Below are 21,769 nucleotides of genomic sequence, written 5' to 3' on the forward strand. Positions count from 1 at the left end.
GGCCGTGTTCCACGCCAGGCCGCACACGGCTTGGAGCAAGCTGGCCTAGTGCAAGGTGTCCCTGCCCTTGGCAGCAGGGTTGCAACAAGACCATTTCTAAGGACCCCTCCAAGGCAAGCTCCTCTGTGATTCTGTGATCACTGGGGCCGGGGGCAGCTGGGCTTGATTTCTTGGTTCTCATTAGAACCAGTGCAGCACTGCATATTTGGCTGACTTCAAGGAGACTCTTCACAAGCCCAGCTTCACAACTTTTTGACTTTTACCATGTTTACAGGTCTGCTTAAGATCAATAAAGTCTTGCACCATCCACGTTCTGGAATATTGTAGTTTATTGAATCAAGAGCAAAGCAGTTTCCAGGTTGCTACTCGTCAATGCACTAACTATAGAGCATCATGGTGTGTCCCCAGCAGTCAGAGACACCATCTATGGCTTTACTGCTACGTCAAAAACCATTCTTCTATGCAATAAAGAAGATGTAATAGTTATGTGTCTTACATATGTATCTCTTTTATGAAAATCTTTCCAGCTATCAATGTGCTAAGAGCATGAATACATATCACAACTTAGAGTGGCACTAAATATTGGCTATATTGTATTCTCTAAACAAAATTACATATTTGACTGTTTCTAATCTCATCACGATATAAGAGTTACATAATCAGTATTGTTGATATTATTTGATTTTATTATATTTTACTCTTACATATGGTAATTGTTACGCTTTCTTGAATATAATATGAATAGAGGGGATATATATATATATATATATATATATATCTATATATACACAAACTAAAAATCTAGACCTTTATATATACAAAATATCAGGTCAGCTGCAACACAGTTGCAGGTACAACGTTGACCTAATGTTTTCCCATGCGAGAACAAGGAGAAACAGCGTCCATTATCTGATCCCAAACACTGCCCAGGGATGGTGGAGTCTCTCTCCCAGAGACAGTCAAGAACCTTGATCGGAACGCAATCCTTTGTAGTGCACGGCGGGAAGACCTGGCTGGAGCAGCCCTGGATCAGTTGATACCACCAGTGGTCCTTTCAAACATTCCCTCATCTGGCATTCTGAGATCAGCATCTTTGCACAAGGTGAAGCTCTCAGAGGCAAAATGGACTCAAAGAAAGAGGTGGGAAAATAACAGCATTTTCCTCTTGCGTGGTCCTTGATCTTTGTAGCCAGCCTGGTCATCACTGGATGCAGTGCTGGGGAGAAATGATGAGACGACACTGCTGCTGTTGAGGGCATAGTGCTGCTACGCAGCGTTTTCCCTTCCCCCTCTGTAGCCCACATCGTAGCCTCTTTTCCCGTTTACTGAGAGCTGTTCTCTGCCACCACGTGTGAGCCTCACAAGCACAGCTCTGTGCAGGAGCAGCTCCTTCACTGTTCATTTTTAAGGATCCGTTTGAACCACTGGTGCAGATCCACGTACTGGCTCATGGCCTGGGAGTGGGCAACCGGATCCATCACCAGGTCATGGAAGAGATTGCACGACCCGGCCATTAGGACCTCTGGGGGCAAATGGATCCCCTCAGGAAGCCTCTGGTTGCCCACAATGAAGTGATTGAGGCGTCTCACTTCCACACACGTGTGCAGACTCTCGCTGATATCCATCAGCCGCCTCACAAAATGTCTCCTGCGCCACTGTGACACGGGTAAGACGCTCAGGATGTGCATGACGATGGTCTTCATGGTGTAGGTGGAGAAGCCTAAGCCCAGCTGAAGACGAGTGAAGAATTGCAGGCATTTCAGGTGCAAGCTGTCAGGGGGAGCCCGCCTGGCGATGTACCTGAAGAACTTCATCTCGGCCACGGCGTAGCTCTCCGGCCAGATTGTGCTTGAGGTGTGGGCTTGCCTAGGCTGACTGCTTGCAAAGACATCTGAGTTGCCTTGCCGCACCCCAAACAGCATCTCAATCTGGTAGCTTTCTGTGCCATTGGTCACCTTGAACCGGCAGGAGCATCTGGAGGGCAGCAGCACTAAATGCCATTGGTGTGACTGAGGCAAAGCCGGCCAGATTGCTTTCACCAGCTGGTAGAACCAGCGAGCAGTTTTCTGCACATCCAGGTAGCAGCCCGTGCACAGGGTATCGAGGAGGCTGGGATCCTGACACCCCCTCAGCTCCTCCTCAGGGTGGTGCAGGAAGCATAGCGTGTTGTCATCCTGCTGCTCCCTCGTGCAGGTGCACTCCTGCTGCACGCGGATGTGGAAGTTCCTCAAGCGCCTCTGCCCTGCAGTGCCCAGCTCTAGGTGGAAGCTGTGTCCTCGGGGAGGTGTCATGGGTATGAGCACCTGGTACACAACATCCTGCTCACGGGGACTCCAACCTTCGAAGGCACTGCCCACCCCGATAGCTCCATGCAGCACTGGATAGAAACTGTCGGACAAGACCCGTCGAAAGTAATATGCAAAATGCTTCATCAAGGTTGTTGTCCACGCGCATCCTTTTTCCAGGTCCTGCTCAGGCCACTGTATGCGCTCCATTATGATTCTTCCAAAGTTATCGGCACGATCACGGTATTCTTCCGCTTCATTTCCAACATCATTGATGTTTGCTGCATTTGCAGCCTCATTGCCAACTTCATTTGCAGCAGCACCTTCTTCATTTGCAGCAGCACCTTCTTCATTTGCAGCAGCATTGTCGGCTTCCTGTGCATTGCCATCATCATTGTTGTTTTCCTCCCCATCCACGTTGTTGTCTCCTTCTTCTTCGTTTCCGACACCTTCTTCGTTTGCATCCACATTTTCCACTTCCTCTTCATATACATCATCACTTCCTTCTTCATGCTCCTGTCTCCTCAGGCTCCCTTTCCTCCACATATACCACAGTGCCAAGAGAAGGAGCAGGAGCCCAGCAAGAGCCCAGACGTGCCAGTGCTGCCAGGCAGGGCAGAGCAGATCTCCCCAGGCCCAGACACCCTGCTTCAGGGCCAGCTGCTCCACCTCCCGCTCCAGACGAATCCTCTCCTCTTCCTGGAGCTTGGCACGCACCTCCATTCGCAGACGTGTCGCCTTGTCCAAGCCATCACCCACGGGCTGTGGGTACTGGACTACACTTTGCAAGAGCAAGAGCCACAATACCCAGGTATCCATGGTCTGCAAGAGGATGGAGAGAGAAGGCCTTGAGAGAGGCTGTGAGGGAGGCAGCTGGCATTGGGGACAGCAGGGACGGGAATCCCAAGGATCTGGGAGCAGGAAGGACAGGACCCCAGAGAGCTGGCAAGAAGCCAGGCCTGTTCCGCTGCTCCAGCAGCTGCAGCAGCAGCAGCAGCAGCAGCAGCAGCAGCAGCAGCAGCAGCAGCAGCAGCAGCAGCACGGTGCCCTGCCCAAGGCTCTGCCATGAGGGGCTGTCCCTGCATGCAGGGGGAAAAGCCAACCCCGGGTGCAGCATTTCTGCCCCAGCCCTTGTCCCCAGCCCAGCCTCCCCGCCCCACGTGTGCACTCACCGCTTGCCCAAGCAATACAGGGCCAGCGTTACCTTGCTGGGGCCTTGTGTAGCTGCCCCCATTGTGACATGGCGTAATGATGTCAGGGACGGCACAGTACACCACAGCCAGCCCAGCCCCGCCCTTTGTCCCCACCCCAGCTCAGACTCTTGGAGGGGCCCTGGGGTGGCAGGGCCAGCCTTTCCGTGAATCTTCTTCAAAGAACTTCTCTTGGTCTTTCTCTTGTCTTTCTTATCAGCGGCCCTCCATTGGCAATCTCACAGATATCCATGGTGGAAGGCACCCTTGAGGATCATGGGGTCTAAAGCTTGACTCCGCACTGAGCTTCAGTTAAATCTCTGAGTCTATAAAAGGTGCACGTTGGTTTCAGGCTTGCTGCTTTTCTGAAGGATGAGCATGACAGCATCCTCTTGCTTCCCCACAACCACTTGTGTACCAGGCCTCTGGGAGAGCACTCATGTCTTCTGCTCCAGAAAGAGTTCCCCAGCACAATTACAAGATGTTCTGCAGTAGAAAGATGCATTTTGGGTCACCAGTTCCAGATACATTGATCTTTCTGTGCAGAAACAGGCACAGCTCCAAAGACTGCAGTGATGAACCGCCTTTGAAGGGTGCCAGCGCCAGGCTGGTGCTGCTGGCCTTCCCCCTGCTTCCTACCCAAAAATGCTCAACCCCATCAGCACCATCAGTAAGCTCTAGACAGCTGGAACCCCCCCTTACATTGATGGTGACCCCAGCGCCTACCCTTCCCTTCCTGTCCCTTCTGCAGTGTTACAAATATATATAAAACGGAGGGAGCATATTAGCGGGGGCCATAGAGTCGGCAATTCGGGCAGTCTGTACCTTCCGAATACCGCAGGCAGTGGGAGAAGAAAGAGGGTGATGCACCTGGGAATTAGGATAAAAAAGGAAGCTTCGCCCTTGTCCTGAGTCTCAACAATTCCAGACACGCCATGGGAAATGTCCCTTGGCCTCTCCCTCTACTCCAGTAACATTACAGGACTCCTCTGTGTCTTTCCAGAATCCAACGGCTGGTGGTGTGAAGGTTTTTGCACACAGGGAGACACCCTTCTCCTTCAGTGCCCATTCTCCAGCTCTTCTCTGCTTTCTCACGCACCTAGAAGCCCGTGTCCTTGCCGCTGCACGGATCTCCCACGGCTCTCTGCCAGCCGCACTCCAGAGCTCCCAGCTCCAGCTGGCAGGGCCTCAGCGCCCGTCCTCTGCCCTCCTTTCCTGACGGCCACAGCAGGCCCTGCTTGCTGCCCTCATGGTGGCACTCCTGGCCCCAGTGCTCTCCAAGGCCTTCTGCGGGGGCACCTTCCTGCGGCCTTTCAGTCCCTGCGCTAGGCCCAGCAGAGACCTGAGAGGGGCTGTGGACAAGGGCCTGCTGGGACAGCACCAGGCCCAGTGGCTTCCCACTGACAGCGGGCAGGCTTGGGCTGGAGATGTGCAAGAAATTCTCGCCTCTCAGGCTGCTGAGGCCCTGGCCCGCGCTGCCCACAGCAGCTGTGGCTGCCCCATCGCTGGCCGTGTTCCACGCCAGGCCGCACACGGCTTGGAGCAAGCTGGCCTAGTGCAAGGTGTCCCTGCCCTTGGCAGCAGGGTTGCAACAAGACCATTTCTAAGGACCCCTCCAAGGCAAGCTCCTCTGTGATTCTGTGATCACTGGGGCCGGGGGCAGCTGGGCTTGATTTCTTGGTTCTCATTAGAACCAGTGCAGCACTGCATATTTGGCTGACTTCAAGGAGACTCTTCACAAGCCCAGCTTCACAACTTTTTGACTTTTACCATGTTTACAGGTCTGCTTAAGATCAATAAAGTCTTGCACCATCCACGTTCTGGAATATTGTAGTTTATTGAATCAAGAGCAAAGCAGTTTCCAGGTTGCTACTCGTCAATGCACTAACTATAGAGCATCATGGTGTGTCCCCAGCAGTCAGAGACACCATCTATGGCTTTACTGCTACGTCAAAAACCATTCTTCTATGCAATAAAGAAGATGTAATAGTTATGTGTCTTACATATGTATCTCTTTTATGAAAATCTTTCCAGCTATCAATGTGCTAAGAGCATGAATACATATCACAACTTAGAGTGGCACTAAATATTGGCTATATTGTATTCTCTAAACAAAATTACATATTTGACTGTTTCTAATCTCATCACGATATAAGAGTTACATAATCAGTATTGTTGATATTATTTGATTTTATTATATTTTACTCTTACATATGGTAATTGTTACGCTTTCTTGAATATAATATGAATAGAGGGGATATATATATATATATATATATATATATATATCTATATATACACAAACTAAAAATCTAGACCTTTATATATACAAAATATCAGGTCAGCTGCAACACAGTTGCAGGTACAACGTTGACCTAATGTTTTCCCATGCGAGAACAAGGAGAAACAGCGTCCATTATCTGATCCCAAACACTGCCCAGGGATGGTGGAGTCTCTCTCCCAGAGACAGTCAAGAACCTTGATCGGAACGCAATCCTTTGTAGTGCACGGCGGGAAGACCTGGCTGGAGCAGCCCTGGATCAGTTGATACCACCAGTGGTCCTTTCAAACATTCCCTCATCTGGCATTCTGAGATCAGCATCTTTGCACAAGGTGAAGCTCTCAGAGGCAAAATGGACTCAAAGAAAGAGGTGGGAAAATAACAGCATTTTCCTCTTGCGTGGTCCTTGATCTTTGTAGCCAGCCTGGTCATCACTGGATGCAGTGCTGGGGAGAAATGATGAGACGACACTGCTGCTGTTGAGGGCATAGTGCTGCTACGCAGCGTTTTCCCTTCCCCCTCTGTAGCCCACATCGTAGCCTCTTTTCCCGTTTACTGAGAGCTGTTCTCTGCCACCACGTGTGAGCCTCACAAGCACAGCTCTGTGCAGGAGCAGCTCCTTCACTGTTCATTTTTAAGGATCCGTTTGAACCACTGGTGCAGATCCACGTACTGGCTCATGGCCTGGGAGTGGGCAACCGGATCCATCACCAGGTCATGGAAGAGATTGCACGACCCGGCCATTAGGACCTCTGGGGGCAAATGGATCCCCTCAGGAAGCCTCTGGTTGCCCACAATGAAGTGATTGAGGCGTCTCACTTCCACACACGTGCGCAGACTCTCGCTGATATCCATCAGCCGCCTCACAAAATGTCTCCTGCGCCACTGTGACACGGGTAAGACGCTCAGGATGTGCATGACGATGGTCTTCATGGTGTAGGTGGAGAAGCCTAAGCCCAGCTGAAGACGAGTGAAGAATTGCAGGCATTTCAGGTGCAAGCTGTCAGGGGGAGCCCGCCTGGCGATGTACCTGAAGAACTTCATCTCGGCCACGGCGTAGCTCTCCGGCCAGATTGTGCTTGAGGTGTGGGCTTGCCTAGGCTGACTGCTTGCAAAGACATCTGAGTTGCCTTGCCGCACCCCAAACAGCATCTCAATCTGGTAGCTTTCTGTGCCATTGGTCACCTTGAACCGGCAGGAGCGTCTGGAGGGCAGCAGCACTAAATGCCATTGGTGTGACTGAGGCAAAGCCGGCCAGATTGCTTTCACCAGCTGGTAGAACCAGCGAGCAGTTTTCTGCACATCCAGGTAGCAGCCCGTGCACAGGGTATCGAGGAGGCTGGGATCCTGACACCCCCTCAGCTCCTCCTCAGGGTGGTGCAGGAAGCATAGCGTGTTGTCATCCTGCTGCTCCCTCGTGCAGGTGCACTCCTGCTGCACGCGGATGTGGAAGTTCCTCAAGCGCCTCTGCCCTGCAGTGCCCAGCTCTAGGTGGAAGCTGTGTCCTCGGGGAGGTGTCATGGGTATGAGCACCTGGTACACAACATCCTGCTCACGGGGACTCCAACCTTCGAAGGCACTGCCCACCCCGATAGCTCCATGCAGCACTGGATAGAAACTGTCGGACAAGACCCGTCGAAAGTAATATGCAAAATGCTTCATCAAGGTTGTTGTCCACGCGCATCCTTTTTCCAGGTCCTGCTCAGGCCACTGTATGCGCTCCATTATGATTCTTCCAAAGTTATCGGCACGATCACGGTATTCTTCCGCTTCATTTCCAACATCATTGATGTTTGCTGCATTTGCAGCCTCATTGCCAACTTCATTTGCAGCAGCACCTTCTTCATTTGCAGCAGCACCTTCTTCATTTGCAGCAGCATTGTCGGCTTCCTGTGCATTGCCATCATCATTGTTGTTTTCCTCCCCATCCACGTCGTTGTCTCCTTCTTCTTCGTTTCCGACACCTTCTTCGTTTGCATCCACATTTTCCACTTCCTCTTCATATACATCATCACTTCCTTCTTCATGCTCCTGTCTCCTCAGGCTCCCTTTCCTCCACATATACCACAGTGCCAAGAGAAGGAGCAGGAGCCCAGCAAGAGCCCAGACGTGCCAGTGCTGCCAGGCAGGGCAGAGCAGATCTCCCCAGGCCCAGACACCCTGCTTCAGGGCCAGCTGCTCCACCTCCCGCTCCAGACGAATCCTCTCCTCTTCCTGGAGCTTGGCACGCACCTCCATTCGCAGACGTGTCGCCTTGTCCAAGCCATCACCCACGGGCTGTGGGTACTGGACTACACTTTGCAAGAGCAAGAGCCACAATACCCAGGTATCCATGGTCTGCAAGAGGATGGAGAGAGAAGGCCTTGAGAGAGGCTGTGAGGGAGGCAGCTGGCATTGGGGACAGCAGGGACGGGAATCCCAAGGATCTGGGAGCAGGAAGGACAGGACCCCAGAGAGCTGGCAAGAAGCCAGGCCTGTTCCGCTGCTCCAGCAGCTGCAGCAGCAGCAGCAGCAGCAGCAGCAGCAGCAGCAGCACGGTGCCCTGCCCAAGGCTCTGCCATGAGGGGCTGTCCCTGCATGCAGGGGGAAAAGCCAACCCCGGGTGCAGCATTTCTGCCCCAGCCCTTGTCCCCAGCCCAGCCTCCCCGCCCCACGTGTGCACTCACCGCTTGCCCAAGCAATACAGGGCCAGCGTTACCTTGCTGGGGCCTTGTGTAGCTGCCCCCATTGTGACATGGCGTAATGATGTCAGGGACGGCACAGTACACCACAGCCAGCCCAGCCCCGCCCTTTGTCCCCACCCCAGCTCAGACTCTTGGAGGGGCCCTGGGGTGGCAGGGCCAGCCTTTCCGTGAATCTTCTTCAAAGAACTTCTCTTGGTCTTTCTCTTGTCTTTCTTATCAGCGGCCCTCCATTGGCAATCTCACAGATATCCAGGGTGGAAGGCACCCTTGAGGATCATGGGGTCTAAAGCTTGACTCCGCACTGAGCTTCAGTTAAATCTCTGAGTCTATAAAAGGTGCACGTTGGTTTCAGGCTTGCTGCTTTTCTGAAGGATGAGCATGACAGCATCCTCTTGCTTCCCCACAACCACTTGTGTACCAGGCCTCTGGGAGAGCACTCATGTCTTCTGCTCCAGAAAGAGTTCCCCAGCACAATTACAAGATGTTCTGCAGTAGAAAGATGCATTTTGGGTCACCAGTTCCAGATACATTGATCTTTCTGTGCAGAAACAGGCACAGCTCCAAAGACTGCAGTGATGAACCGCCTTTGAAGAGTCACAGGCTGGTGCTGCTGGCCTTCCCCCTGCTTCCTACCCAAAAATGCTCAACCCCATCAGCACCATCAGTAAGCTCTAGACAGCTGGAACCCCCCCTTACATTGATGGTGACCCCAGCGCCTACCCTTCCCTTCCTGTCCCTTCTGCAGTGTTACAAATATATATAAAACGGAGGGAGCATATTAGCGGGGGCCATAGAGTCGGCAATTCGGGCAGTCTGTACCTTCCGAATACCGCAGGCAGTGGGAGAAGAAAGAGGGTGATGCACCTGGGAATTAGGATAAAAAAGGAAGCTTCGCCCTTGTCCTGAGTCTCAACAATTCCAGACACGCCATGGGAAATGTCCCTTGGCCTCTCCCTCTACTCCAGTAACATTACAGGACTCCTCTGTGTCTTTCCAGAATCCAACGGCTGGTGGTGTGAAGGTTTTTGCACACAGGGAGACACCCTTCTCCTTCAGTGCCCATTCTCCAGCTCTTCTCTGCTTTCTCACGCACCTAGAAGCCCGTGTCCTTGCCGCTGCACGGATCTCCCACGGCTCTCTGCCAGCCGCACTCCAGAGCTCCCAGCTCCAACTGGCAGGGCCTCAGCGCCCGTCCTCTGCCCTCCTTTCCTGACGGCCACAGCAGGCCCTGCTTGCTGCCTTCATGGTGGCACTCCTGGCCCCAGTGCTCTCCAAGGCCTTCTGCGGGGGCACCTTCCTGCGGCCTTTCAGTCCCTGCGCTAGGCCCAGCAGAGACCTGAGAGGGGCTGTGGACAAGGGCCTGCTGGGACAGCACCAGGCCCAGTGGCTTCCCACTGACAGCGGGCAGGCTTGGGCTGGAGATGTGCAAGAAATTCTCGCCTCTCAGGCTGCTGAGGCCCTGGCCCGCGCTGCCCACAGCAGCTGTGGCTGCCCCATCGCTGGCCGTGTTCCACGCCAGGCCGCACACGGCTTGGAGCAAGCTGGCCTAGTGCAAGGTGTCCCTGCCCTTGGCAGCAGGGTTGCAACAAGACCATTTCTAAGGACCCCTCCAAGGCAAGCTCCTCTGTGATTCTGTGATCACTGGGGCCGGGGGCAGCTGGGCTTGATTTCTCATTAGAACCAGTGCAGCACTGCATATTTGGCTGACTTCAAGGAGACTCTTCACAAGCCCAGCTTCACAACTTTTTGACTTTTACCATGTTTACAGGTCTGCTTAAGATCAATAAAGTCTTGCACCATCCACGTTCTGGAATATTGTAGTTTATTGAATCAAGAGCAAAGCAGTTTCCAGGTTGCTACTCGTCAATGCACTAACTATAGAGCATCATGGTGTGTCCCCAGCAGTCAGAGACACCATCTATGGCTTTACTGCTACGTCAAAAACCATTCTTCTATGCAATAAAGAAGATGTAATAGTTATGTGTCTTACATATGTATCTCTTTTATGAAAATCTTTCCAGCTATCAATGTGCTAAGAGCATGAATACATATCACAACTTAGAGTGGCACTAAATATTGGCTATATTGTATTCTCTAAACAAAATTACATATTTGACTGTTTCTAATCATATATCATCACGATATAAGAGTTACATCATTGGTATTGTTGATATAATTGGTTTTTATTATATCTTACTCTTACATATGCTAATTGATATGCTTTCTTGCATATAATATGAATACAGGGGATATATATATCTATATAGATACAAATTAAAAATCTAGACCTTTATATATACAAAATATCAGGTCAGCTGCAACACAGTTGCAGGTACAATGCTGACCTAAAGTTTTCCCATGCAAGAACAAGGAGAAACACCATCCATTATCTGATCCCAAACACTGCCCAGGGATGGTGGAGTCTCTCTCCCAGAGACAGTCAAGAACCTTGATCGGAACGCAATCCTTTGTAGTGCACGGCGGGAAGACCTGGCTGGAGCAGCCCTGGATCAATTGATACCACCAGTGGTCCTTTCAAACATTCCCTCATCTGGCATTCTGAGTTCCCCAGCACAATTACAAGATGTTCTGCAGTAGAAAGATGCATTTTGGGTCACCAGTTCCAGATACATTGATCTTTCTGTGCAGAAACAGGCACAGCTCCAAAGACTGCAGTGATGAACCGCCTTTGAAGAGTCACAGGCTGGTGCTGCTGGCCTTCCCCCTGCTTCCTACCCAAAAATGCTCAACCCCATCAGCACCATCAGTAAGCTCTAGACAGCTGGAACACCCCCTTACATTGATGGTGACCCCAGCGCCTACCCTTCCCTTCCTGTCCCTTCTGCAGTGTTACAAATATATATAAAACGGAGGGAGAATATTAGAGGGGGCCATAGAGTCGGCAATTCGGGCAGTCTGTTCCTTCCGAATACCGCAGGCAGTGGGAGAAGAAAGAGGGTGATGCACCTGGGAATTAGGATAAAAAAGGAAGCTTCGCCCTTGTCCTGAGTCTCAACAATTCCAGACACGCCATGGGAAATGTCCCTTGGCCTCTCCCTCTACTCCAATAACATTACAGGACTCCTCTGTGTCTTTCCTGGATCCAACCGCTGGTGGTGTGAAGGTTTTTGCACACAGGGAGACACCCTTCTCCTTCAGTGCCCATTCTCCAGCTCTTCTCTGCTTTCTCACGCACCTAGAAGCCCGTGTCCTTGCTGCTGCACGGATCTCCCACGGCTCTCTGCCAGCCGCACTCCAGAGCTCCCAGCTCCAGCTGGCAGGGCCTCAGCGCCCGTCCTCTGCCCTCCTTTCCTGACGGCCACAGCAGGCCCTGCTTGCTGCCCTCATGGTGGCACTCCTGGCCCCAGTGCTCTCCAAGGCCTTCTGCGGGGGCACCTTCCTGCGGCCTTTCAGTCCCTGCGCTAGGCCCAGCAGAGACCTGAGAGGGGCTGTGGACAAGGGCCTGCTGGGACAGCACCAGGCCCAGTGGCTTCCCACTGACAGCGGGCAGGCTTGGGCTGGAGATGTGCAAGAAATTCTTGCCTCTCAGGCTGCTGAGGCCCTGGCCCGCGCTGCCCACAGCAGCTGTGGCTGCCCCATCGCTGGCCGTGTTCCACGCCAGGCCGCACACGGCTTGGAGCAAGCTGGCCTAGTGCAAGGTGTCCCTGCCCTTGGCAGCAGGGTTGCAACAAGACCATTTCTAAGGACCCCTCCAAGGCAAGCTCCTCTGTGATTCTGTGATCACTGGGGCCGGGGGCAGCTGGGCTTGATTTCTTGGTTCTCATTAGAACCAGTGCAGCACTGCATATTTGGCTGACTTCAAGGAGACTCTTCACAAGCCCAGCTTCACAACTTTTTGACTTTTACCATGTTTACAGGTCTGCTTAAGATCAATAAAGTCTTGCACCATCCACGTTCTGGAATATTGTAGTTTATTGAATCAAGAGCAAAGCAGTTTCCAGGTTGCTACTCGTCAATGCACTAACTATAGAGCATCATGGTGTGTCCCCAGCAGTCAGAGACACCATCTATGGCTTTACTGCTACGTCAAAAACCATTCTTCTATGCAATAAAGAAGATGTAATAGTTATGTGTCTTACATATGTATCTCTTTTATGAAAATCTTTCCAGCTATCAATGTGCTAAGAGCATGAATACATATCACAACTTAGAGTGGCACTAAATATTGGCTATATTGTATTCTCTAAACAAAATTACATATTTGACTGTTTCTAATCTCATCACGATATAAGAGTTACATAATCAGTATTGTTGATATTATTTGATTTTATTATATTTTACTCTTACATATGGTAATTGTTACGCTTTCTTGAATATAATATGAATAGAGGGGATATATATATATATATATATATCTATATATACACAAACTAAAAATCTAGACCTTTATATATACAAAATATCAGGTCAGCTGCAACACAGTTGCAGGTACAACGTTGACCTAATGTTTTCCCATGCGAGAACAAGGAGAAACAGCGTCCATTATCTGATCCCAAACACTGCCCAGGGATGGTGGAGTCTCTCTCCCAGAGACAGTCAAGAACCTTGATCGGAACGCAATCCTTTGTAGTGCACGGCGGGAAGACCTGGCTGGAGCAGCCCTGGATCAGTTGATACCACCAGTGGTCCTTTCAAACATTCCCTCATCTGGCATTCTGAGATCAGCATCTTTGCACAAGGTGAAGCTCTCAGAGGCAAAATGGACTCAAAGAAAGAGGTGGGAAAATAACAGCATTTTCCTCTTGCGTGGTCCTTGATCTTTGTAGCCAGCCTGGTCATCACTGGATGCAGTGCTGGGGAGAAATGATGAGACGACACTGCTGCTGTTGAGGGCATAGTGCTGCTACGCAGCGTTTTCCCTTCCCCCTCTGTAGCCCACATCGTAGCCTCTTTTCCCGTTTACTGAGAGCTGTTCTCTGCCACCACGTGTGAGCCTCACAAGCACAGCTCTGTGCAGGAGCAGCTCCTTCACTGTTCATTTTTAAGGATCCGTTTGAACCACTGGTGCAGATCCACGTACTGGCTCATGGCCTGGGAGTGGGCAACCGGATCCATCACCAGGTCATGGAAGAGATTGCACGACCCGGCCATTAGGACCTCTGGGGGCAAATGGATCCCCTCAGGAAGCCTCTGGTTGCCCACAATGAAGTGATTGAGGCGTCTCACTTCCACACACGTGCGCAGACTCTCGCTGATATCCATCAGCCGCCTCACAAAATGTCTCCTGCGCCACTGTGACACGGGTAAGACGCTCAGGATGTGCATGACGATGGTCTTCATGGTGTAGGTGGAGAAGCCTAAGCCCAGCTGAAGACGAGTGAAGAATTGCAGGCATTTCAGGTGCAAGCTGTCAGGGGGAGCCCGCCTGGCGATGTACCTGAAGAACTTCATCTCGGCCACGGCGTAGCTCTCCGGCCAGATTGTGCTTGAGGTGTGGGCTTGCCTAGGCTGACTGCTTGCAAAGACATCTGAGTTGCCTTGCCGCACCCCAAACAGCATCTCAATCTGGTAGCTTTCTGTGCCATTGGTCACCTTGAACCGGCAGGAGCATCTGGAGGGCAGCAGCACTAAATGCCATTGGTGTGACTGAGGCAAAGCCGGCCAGATTGCTTTCACCAGCTGGTAGAACCAGCGAGCAGTTTTCTGCACATCCAGGTAGCAGCCCGTGCACAGGGTATCGAGGAGGCTGGGATCCTGACACCCCCTCAGCTCCTCCTCAGGGTGGTGCAGGAAGCATAGCGTGTTGTCATCCTGCTGCTCCCTCGTGCAGGTGCACTCCTGCTGCACGCGGATGTGGAAGTTCCTCAAGCGCCTCTGCCCTGCAGTGCCCAGCTCTAGGTGGAAGCTGTGTCCTCGGGGAGGTGTCATGGGTATGAGCACCTGGTACACAACATCCTGCTCACGGGGACTCCAACCTTCGAAGGCACTGCCCACCCCGATAGCTCCATGCAGCACTGGATAGAAACTGTCGGACAAGACCCGTCGAAAGTAATATGCAAAATGCTTCATCAAGGTTGTTGTCCACGCGCATCCTTTTTCCAGGTCCTGCTCAGGCCACTGTATGCGCTCCATTATGATTCTTCCAAAGTTATCGGCACGATCACGGTATTCTTCCGCTTCATTTCCAACATCATTGATGTTTGCTGCATTTGCAGCCTCATTGCCAACTTCATTTGCAGCAGCACCTTCTTCATTTGCAGCAGCACCTTCTTCATTTGCAGCAGCATTGTCGGCTTCCTGTGCATTGCCATCATCATTGTTGTTTTCCTCCCCATCCACGTTGTTGTCTCCTTCTTCTTCGTTTCCGACACCTTCTTCGTTTGCATCCACATTTTCCACTTCCTCTTCATATACATCATCACTTCCTTCTTCATGCTCCTGTCTCCTCAGGCTCCCTTTCCTCCACATATACCACAGTGCCAAGAGAAGGAGCAGGAGCCCAGCAAGAGCCCAGACGTGCCAGTGCTGCCAGGCAGGGCAGAGCAGATCTCCCCAGGCCCAGACACCCTGCTTCAGGGCCAGCTGCTCCACCTCCCGCTCCAGACGAATCCTCTCCTCTTCCTGGAGCTTGGCACGCACCTCCATTCGCAGACGTGTCGCCTTGTCCAAGCCATCACCCACGGGCTGTGGGTACTGGACTACACTTTGCAAGAGCAAGAGCCACAATACCCAGGTATCCATGGTCTGCAAGAGGATGGAGAGAGAAGGCCTTGAGAGAGGCTGTGAGGGAGGCAGCTGGCATTGGGGACAGCAGGGACGGGAATCCCAAGGATCTGGGAGCAGGAAGGACAGGACCCCAGAGAGCTGGCAAGAAGCCAGGCCTGTTCCGCTGCTCCAGCAGCTGCAGCAGCAGCAGCAGCAGCAGCAGCAGCAGCAGCAGCAGCAGCAGCAGCAGCAGCAGCACGGTGCCCTGCCCAAGGCTCTGCCATGAGGGGCTGTCCCTGCATGCAGGGGGAAAAGCCAACCCCGGGTGCAGCATTTCTGCCCCAGCCCTTGTCCCCAGCCCAGCCTCCCCGCCCCACGTGTGCACTCACCGCTTGCCCAAGCAATACAGGGCCAGCGTTACCTTGCTGGGGCCTTGTGTAGCTGCCCCCATTGTGACATGGCGTAATGATGTCAGGGACGGCACAGTACACCACAGCCAGCCCAGCCCCGCCCTTTGTCCCCACCCCAGCTCAGACTCTTGGAGGGGCCCTGGGGTGGCAGGGCCAGCCTTTCCGTGAATCTTCTTCAAAGAACTTCTCTTGGTCTTTCTCTTGTCTTTCTTATCAGCGGCCCTCCATTGGCAATCTCACAGATATCCAGGGTGGAAGGCACCCTTGAGGATCATGGGGTCTAAAGCTTGACTCCGCACTGAGCTTCAGTTAAATCTCTGAGTCTATAAAAGGTGCACGTTGGTTTCAGGCTTGCTGCTTTTCTGAAGGATGAGCATGACAGCATCCTCTTGCTTCCCCACAACCACTTGTGTACCAGGCCTCTGGGAGAGCACTCATGTCTTCTGCTCCAGAAAGAGTTCCCCAGCACAATTACAAGATGTTCTGCAGTAGAAAGATGCATTTTGGGTCACCAGTTCCAGATACATTGATCTTTCTGTGCAGAAACAGGCACAGCTCCAAAGACTGCAGTGATGAACCGCCTTTGAAGAGTCACAGGCTGGTGCTGCTGGCCTTCCCCCTGCTTCCTACCCAAAAATGCTCAACCCCATCAGCACCATCAGTAAGCTCTAGACAGCTGGAACCCCCCCTTACATTGATGGTGACCCCAGCGCCTACCCTTCCCTTCCTGTCCCTTCTGCAGTGTTACAAATATATATAAAACGGAGGGAGCATATTAGCGGGGGCCATAGAGTCGGCAATTCGGGCAGTCTGTACCTTCCGAATACCGCAGGCAGTGGGAGAAGAAAGAGGGTGATGCACCTGGGAATTAGGATAAAAAAGGAAGCTTCGCCCTTGTCCTGAGTCTCAACAATTCCAGACACGCCATGGGAAATGTCCCTTGGCCTCTCCCTCTACTCCAGTAACATTACAGGACTCCTCTGTGTCTTTCCAGAATCCAACGGCTGGTGGTGTGAAGGTTTTTGCACACAGGGAGACACCCTTCTCCTTCAGTGCCCATTCTCCAGCTCTTCTCTGCTTTCTCACGCACCTAGAAGCCCGTGTCCTTGCCGCTGCACGGATCTCCCACGGCTCTCTGCCAGCCGCACTCCAGAGCTCCCAGCTCCAGCTGGCAGGGCCTCAGCGCCCGTCCTCTGCCCTCCTTTCCTGACGGCCACAGCAGGCCCTGCTTGCTGCCCTCATGGTGGCACTCCTGGCCCCAGTGCTCTCCAAGGCCTTCTGCGGGGGCACCTTCCTGCGGCCTTTCAGTCCCTGCGCTAGGCCCAGCAGAGACCTGAGAGGGGCTGTGGACAAGGGCCTGCTGGGACAGCACCAGGCCCAGTGGCTTCCCACTGACAGCGGGCAGGCTTGGGCTGGAGATGTGCAAGAAATTCTCGCCTCTCAGGCTGCTGAGGCCCTGGCCCGCGCTGCCCACAGCAGCTGTGGCTGCCCCATCGCTGGCCGTGTTCCACGCCAGGCCGCACACGGCTTGGAGCAAGCTGGCCTAGTGCAAGGTGTCCCTGCCCTTGGCAGCAGGGTTGCAACAAGACCATTTCTAAGGACCCCTCCAAGGCAAGCTCCTCTGTGATTCTGTGATCACTGGGGCCGGGGGCAGCTGGGCTTGATTTCTTGGTTCTCATTAGAACCAGTGCAGCACTGCATATTTGGCTGACTTCAAGGAGACTCTTCACAAGCCCAGCTTCACAACTTTTTGACTTTTACCATGTTTACAGGTCTGCTTAAGATCAATAAAGTCTTGCACCATCCACGTTCTGGAATATTGTAGTTTATTGAATCAAGAGCAAAGCAGTTTCCAGGTTGCTACTCGTCAATGCACTAACTATAGAGCATCATGGTGTGTCCCCAGCAGTCAGAGACACCATCTATGGCTTTACTGCTACGTCAAAAACCATTCTTCTATGCAATAAAGAAGATGTAATAGTTATGTGTCTTACATATGTATCTCTTTTATGAAAATCTTTCCAGCTATCAATGTGCTAAGAGCATGAATACATATCACAACTTAGAGTGGCACTAAATATTGGCTATATTGTATTCTCTAAACAAAATTACATATTTGACTGTTTCTAATCTCATCACGATATAAGAGTTACATAATCAGTATTGTTGATATTATTTGATTTTATTATATTTTACTCTTACATATGGTAATTGTTACGCTTTCTTGAATATAATATGAATAGAGGGGATATATATATATATATATATATATATATCTATATATACACAAACTAAAAATCTAGACCTTTATATATACAAAATATCAGGTCAGCTGCAACACAGTTGCAGGTACAACGTTGACCTAATGTTTTCCCATGCGAGAACAAGGAGAAACAGCGTCCATTATCTGATCCCAAACACTGCCCAGGGATGGTGGAGTCTCTCTCCCAGAGACAGTCAAGAACCTTGATCGGAACGCAATCCTTTGTAGTGCACGGCGGGAAGACCTGGCTGGAGCAGCCCTGGATCAGTTGATACCACCAGTGGTCCTTTCAAACATTCCCTCATCTGGCATTCTGAGATCAGCATCTTTGCACAAGGTGAAGCTCTCAGAGGCAAAATGGACTCAAAGAAAGAGGTGGGAAAATAACAGCATTTTCCTCTTGCGTGGTCCTTGATCTTTGTAGCCAGCCTGGTCATCACTGGATGCAGTGCTGGGGAGAAATGATGAGACGACACTGCTGCTGTTGAGGGCATAGTGCTGCTACGCAGCGTTTTCCCTTCCCCCTCTGTAGCCCACATCGTAGCCTCTTTTCCCGTTTACTGAGAGCTGTTCTCTGCCACCACGTGTGAGCCTCACAAGCACAGCTCTGTGCAGGAGCAGCTCCTTCACTGTTCATTTTTAAGGATCCGTTTGAACCACTGGTGCAGATCCACGTACTGGCTCATGGCCTGGGAGTGGGCAACCGGATCCATCACCAGGTCATGGAAGAGATTGCACGACCCGGCCATTAGGACCTCTGGGGGCAAATGGATCCCCTCAGGAAGCCTCTGGTTGCCCACAATGAAGTGATTGAGGCGTCTCACTTCCACACACGTGCGCAGACTCTCGCTGATATCCATCAGCCGCCTCACAAAATGTCTCCTGCGCCACTGTGACACGGGTAAGACGCTCAGGATGTGCATGACGATGGTCTTCATGGTGTAGGTGGAGAAGCCTAAGCCCAGCTGAAGACGAGTGAAGAATTGCAGGCATTTCAGGTGCAAGCTGTCAGGGGGAGCCCGCCTGGCGATGTACCTGAAGAACTTCATCTCGGCCACGGCGTAGCTCTCCGGCCAGATTGTGCTTGAGGTGTGGGCTTGCCTAGGCTGACTGCTTGCAAAGACATCTGAGTTGCCTTGCCGCACCCCAAACAGCATCTCAATCTGGTAGCTTTCTGTGCCATTGGTCACCTTGAACCGGCAGGAGCGTCTGGAGGGCAGCAGCACTAAATGCCATTGGTGTGACTGAGGCAAAGCCGGCCAGATTGCTTTCACCAGCTGGTAGAACCAGCGAGCAGTTTTCTGCACATCCAGGTAGCAGCCCGTGCACAGGGTATCGAGGAGGCTGGGATCCTGACACCCCCTCAGCTCCTCCTCAGGGTGGTGCAGGAAGCATAGCGTGTTGTCATCCTGCTGCTCCCTCGTGCAGGTGCACTCCTGCTGCACGCGGATGTGGAAGTTCCTCAAGCGCCTCTGCCCTGCAGTGCCCAGCTCTAGGTGGAAGCTGTGTCCTCGGGGAGGTGTCATGGGTATGAGCACCTGGTACACAACATCCTGCTCACGGGGACTCCAACCTTCGAAGGCACTGCCCACCCCGATAGCTCCATGCAGCACTGGATAGAAACTGTCGGACAAGACCCGTCGAAAGTAATATGCAAAATGCTTCATCAAGGTTGTTGTCCACGCGCATCCTTTTTCCAGGTCCTGCTCAGGCCACTGTATGCGCTCCATTATGATTCTTCCAAAGTTATCGGCACGATCACGGTATTCTTCCGCTTCATTTCCAACATCATTGATGTTTGCTGCATTTGCAGCCTCATTGCCAACTTCATTTGCAGCAGCACCTTCTTCATTTGCAGCAGCACCTTCTTCATTTGCAGCAGCATTGTCGGCTTCCTGTGCATTGCCATCATCATTGTTGTTTTCCTCCCCATCCACGTTGTTGTCTCCTTCTTCTTCGTTTCCGACACCTTCTTCGTTTGCATCCACATTTTCCACTTCCTCTTCATATACATCATCACTTCCTTCTTCATGCTCCTGTCTCCTCAGGCTCCCTTTCCTCCACATATACCACAGTGCCAAGAGAAGGAGCAGGAGCCCAGCAAGAGCCCAGACGTGCCAGTGCTGCCAGGCAGGGCAGAGCAGATCTCCCCAGGCCCAGACACCCTGCTTCAGGGCCAGCTGCTCCACCTCCCGCTCCAGACGAATCCTCTCCTCTTCCTGGAGCTTGGCACGCACCTCCATTCGCAGACGTGTCGCCTTGTCCAAGCCATCACCCACGGGCTGTGGGTACTGGACTACACTTTGCAAGAGCAAGAGCCACAATACCCAGGTATCCATGGTCTGCAAGAGGATGGAGAGAGAAGGCCTTGAGAGAGGCTGTGAGGGAGGCAGCTGGCATTGGGGACAGCAGGGACGGGAATCCCAAGGATCTGGGAGCAGGAAGGACAGGACCCCAGAGAGCTGGCAAGAAGCCAGGCCTGTTCCGCTGCTCCAGCAGCTGCAGCAGCAGCAGCAGCAGCAGCAGCAGCAGCAGCAGCACGGTGCCCTGCCCAAGGCTCTGCCATGAGGGGCTGTCCCTGCATGCAGGGGGAAAAGCCAACCCCGGGTGCAGCATTTCTGCCCCAGCCCTTGTCCCCAGCCCAGCCTCCCCGCCCCACGTGTGCACTCACCGCTTGCCCAAGCAATACAGGGCCAGCGTTACCTTGCTGGGGCCTTGTGTAGCTGCCCCCATTGTGACATGGCGTAATGATGTCAGGGACGGCACAGTACACCACAGCCAGCCCAGCCCCGCCCTTTGTCCCCACCCCAGCTCAGACTCTTGGAGGGGCCCTGGGGTGGCAGGGCCAGCCTTTCCGTGAATCTTCTTCAAAGAACTTCTCTTGGTCTTTCTCTTGTCTTTCTTATCAGCGGCCCTCCATTGGCAATCTCACAGATATCCAGGGTGGAAGGCACCCTTGAGGATCATGGGGTCTAAAGCTTGACTCCGCACTGAGCTTCAGTTAAATCTCTGAGTCTATAAAAGGTGCACGTTGGTTTCAGGCTTGCTGCTTTTCTGAAGGATGAGCATGACAGCATCCTCTTGCTTCCCCACAACCACTTGTGTACCAGGCCTCTGGGAGAGCACTCATGTCTTCTGCTCCAGAAAGAGTTCCCCAGCACAATTACAAGATGTTCTGCAGTAGAAAGATGCATTTTGGGTCACCAGTTCCAGATACATTGATCTTTCTGTGCAGAAACAGGCACAGCTCCAAAGACTGCAGTGATGAACCGCCTTTGAAGAGTCACAGGCTGGTGCTGCTGGCCTTCCCCCTGCTTCCTACCCAAAAATGCTCAACCCCATCAGCACCATCAGTAAGCTCTAGACAGCTGGAACCCCCCCTTACATTGATGGTGACCCCAGCGCCTACCCTTCCCTTCCTGTCCCTTCTGCAGTGTTACAAATATATATAAAACGGAGGGAGCATATTAGCGGGGGCCATAGAGTCGGCAATTCGGGCAGTCTGTACCTTCCGAATACCGCAGGCAGTGGGAGAAGAAAGAGGGTGATGCACCTGGGAATTAGGATAAAAAAGGAAGCTTCGCCCTTGTCCTGAGTCTCAACAATTCCAGACACGCCATGGGAAATGTCCCTTGGCCTCTCCCTCTACTCCAGTAACATTACAGGACTCCTCTGTGTCTTTCCAGAATCCAACGGCTGGTGGTGTGAAGGTTTTTGCACACAGGGAGACACCCTTCTCCTTCAGTGCCCATTCTCCAGCTCTTCTCTGCTTTCTCACGCACCTAGAAGCCCGTGTCCTTGCCGCTGCACGGATCTCCCACGGCTCTCTGCCAGCCGCACTCCAGAGCTCCCAGCTCCAGCTGGCAGGGCCTCAGCGCCCGTCCTCTGCCCTCCTTTCCTGACGGCCACAGCAGGCCCTGCTTGCTGCCCTCATGGTGGCACTCCTGGCCCCAGTGCTCTCCAAGGCCTTCTGCGGGGGCACCTTCCTGC

General features: G+C 52.4%; 2 protein-coding genes across 2 annotated transcripts; both read right to left on the reverse strand.

Annotated features, from left to right (window-relative positions):
- Window positions 1-6,377: 6,377 nt before the first annotated feature.
- On the reverse strand, window positions 6,378-8,484 carry LOC135301455 (inositol 1,4,5-trisphosphate receptor-interacting protein-like 1). Its single transcript, XM_064421609.1, has 3 exons — window positions 8,423-8,484; window positions 7,916-8,052; window positions 6,378-7,804 (listed from the first exon to the last, which is right to left on the reverse strand). Exons 1-3 carry the CDS (start codon window positions 8,482-8,484, stop codon window positions 6,378-6,380), a joined length of 1,626 nt encoding a protein of 541 aa, XP_064277679.1.
- Window positions 8,485-18,405: 9,921 nt separating this feature from the next.
- On the reverse strand, window positions 18,406-20,512 carry LOC135301456 (inositol 1,4,5-trisphosphate receptor-interacting protein-like 1). The gene is made up of 3 exons (XM_064421610.1): window positions 20,451-20,512; window positions 19,944-20,080; window positions 18,406-19,832 (listed from the first exon to the last, which is right to left on the reverse strand). Exons 1-3 carry the CDS (start codon window positions 20,510-20,512, stop codon window positions 18,406-18,408), a joined length of 1,626 nt encoding a protein of 541 aa, XP_064277680.1.
- Window positions 20,513-21,769: the final 1,257 nt, after the last annotated feature.

Source organism: Passer domesticus, chromosome 5 (genome assembly GCF_036417665.1).
Source record: "Passer domesticus isolate bPasDom1 chromosome 5, bPasDom1.hap1, whole genome shotgun sequence".
NCBI lineage: Eukaryota > Metazoa > Chordata > Aves > Passeriformes > Passeridae > Passer > Passer domesticus.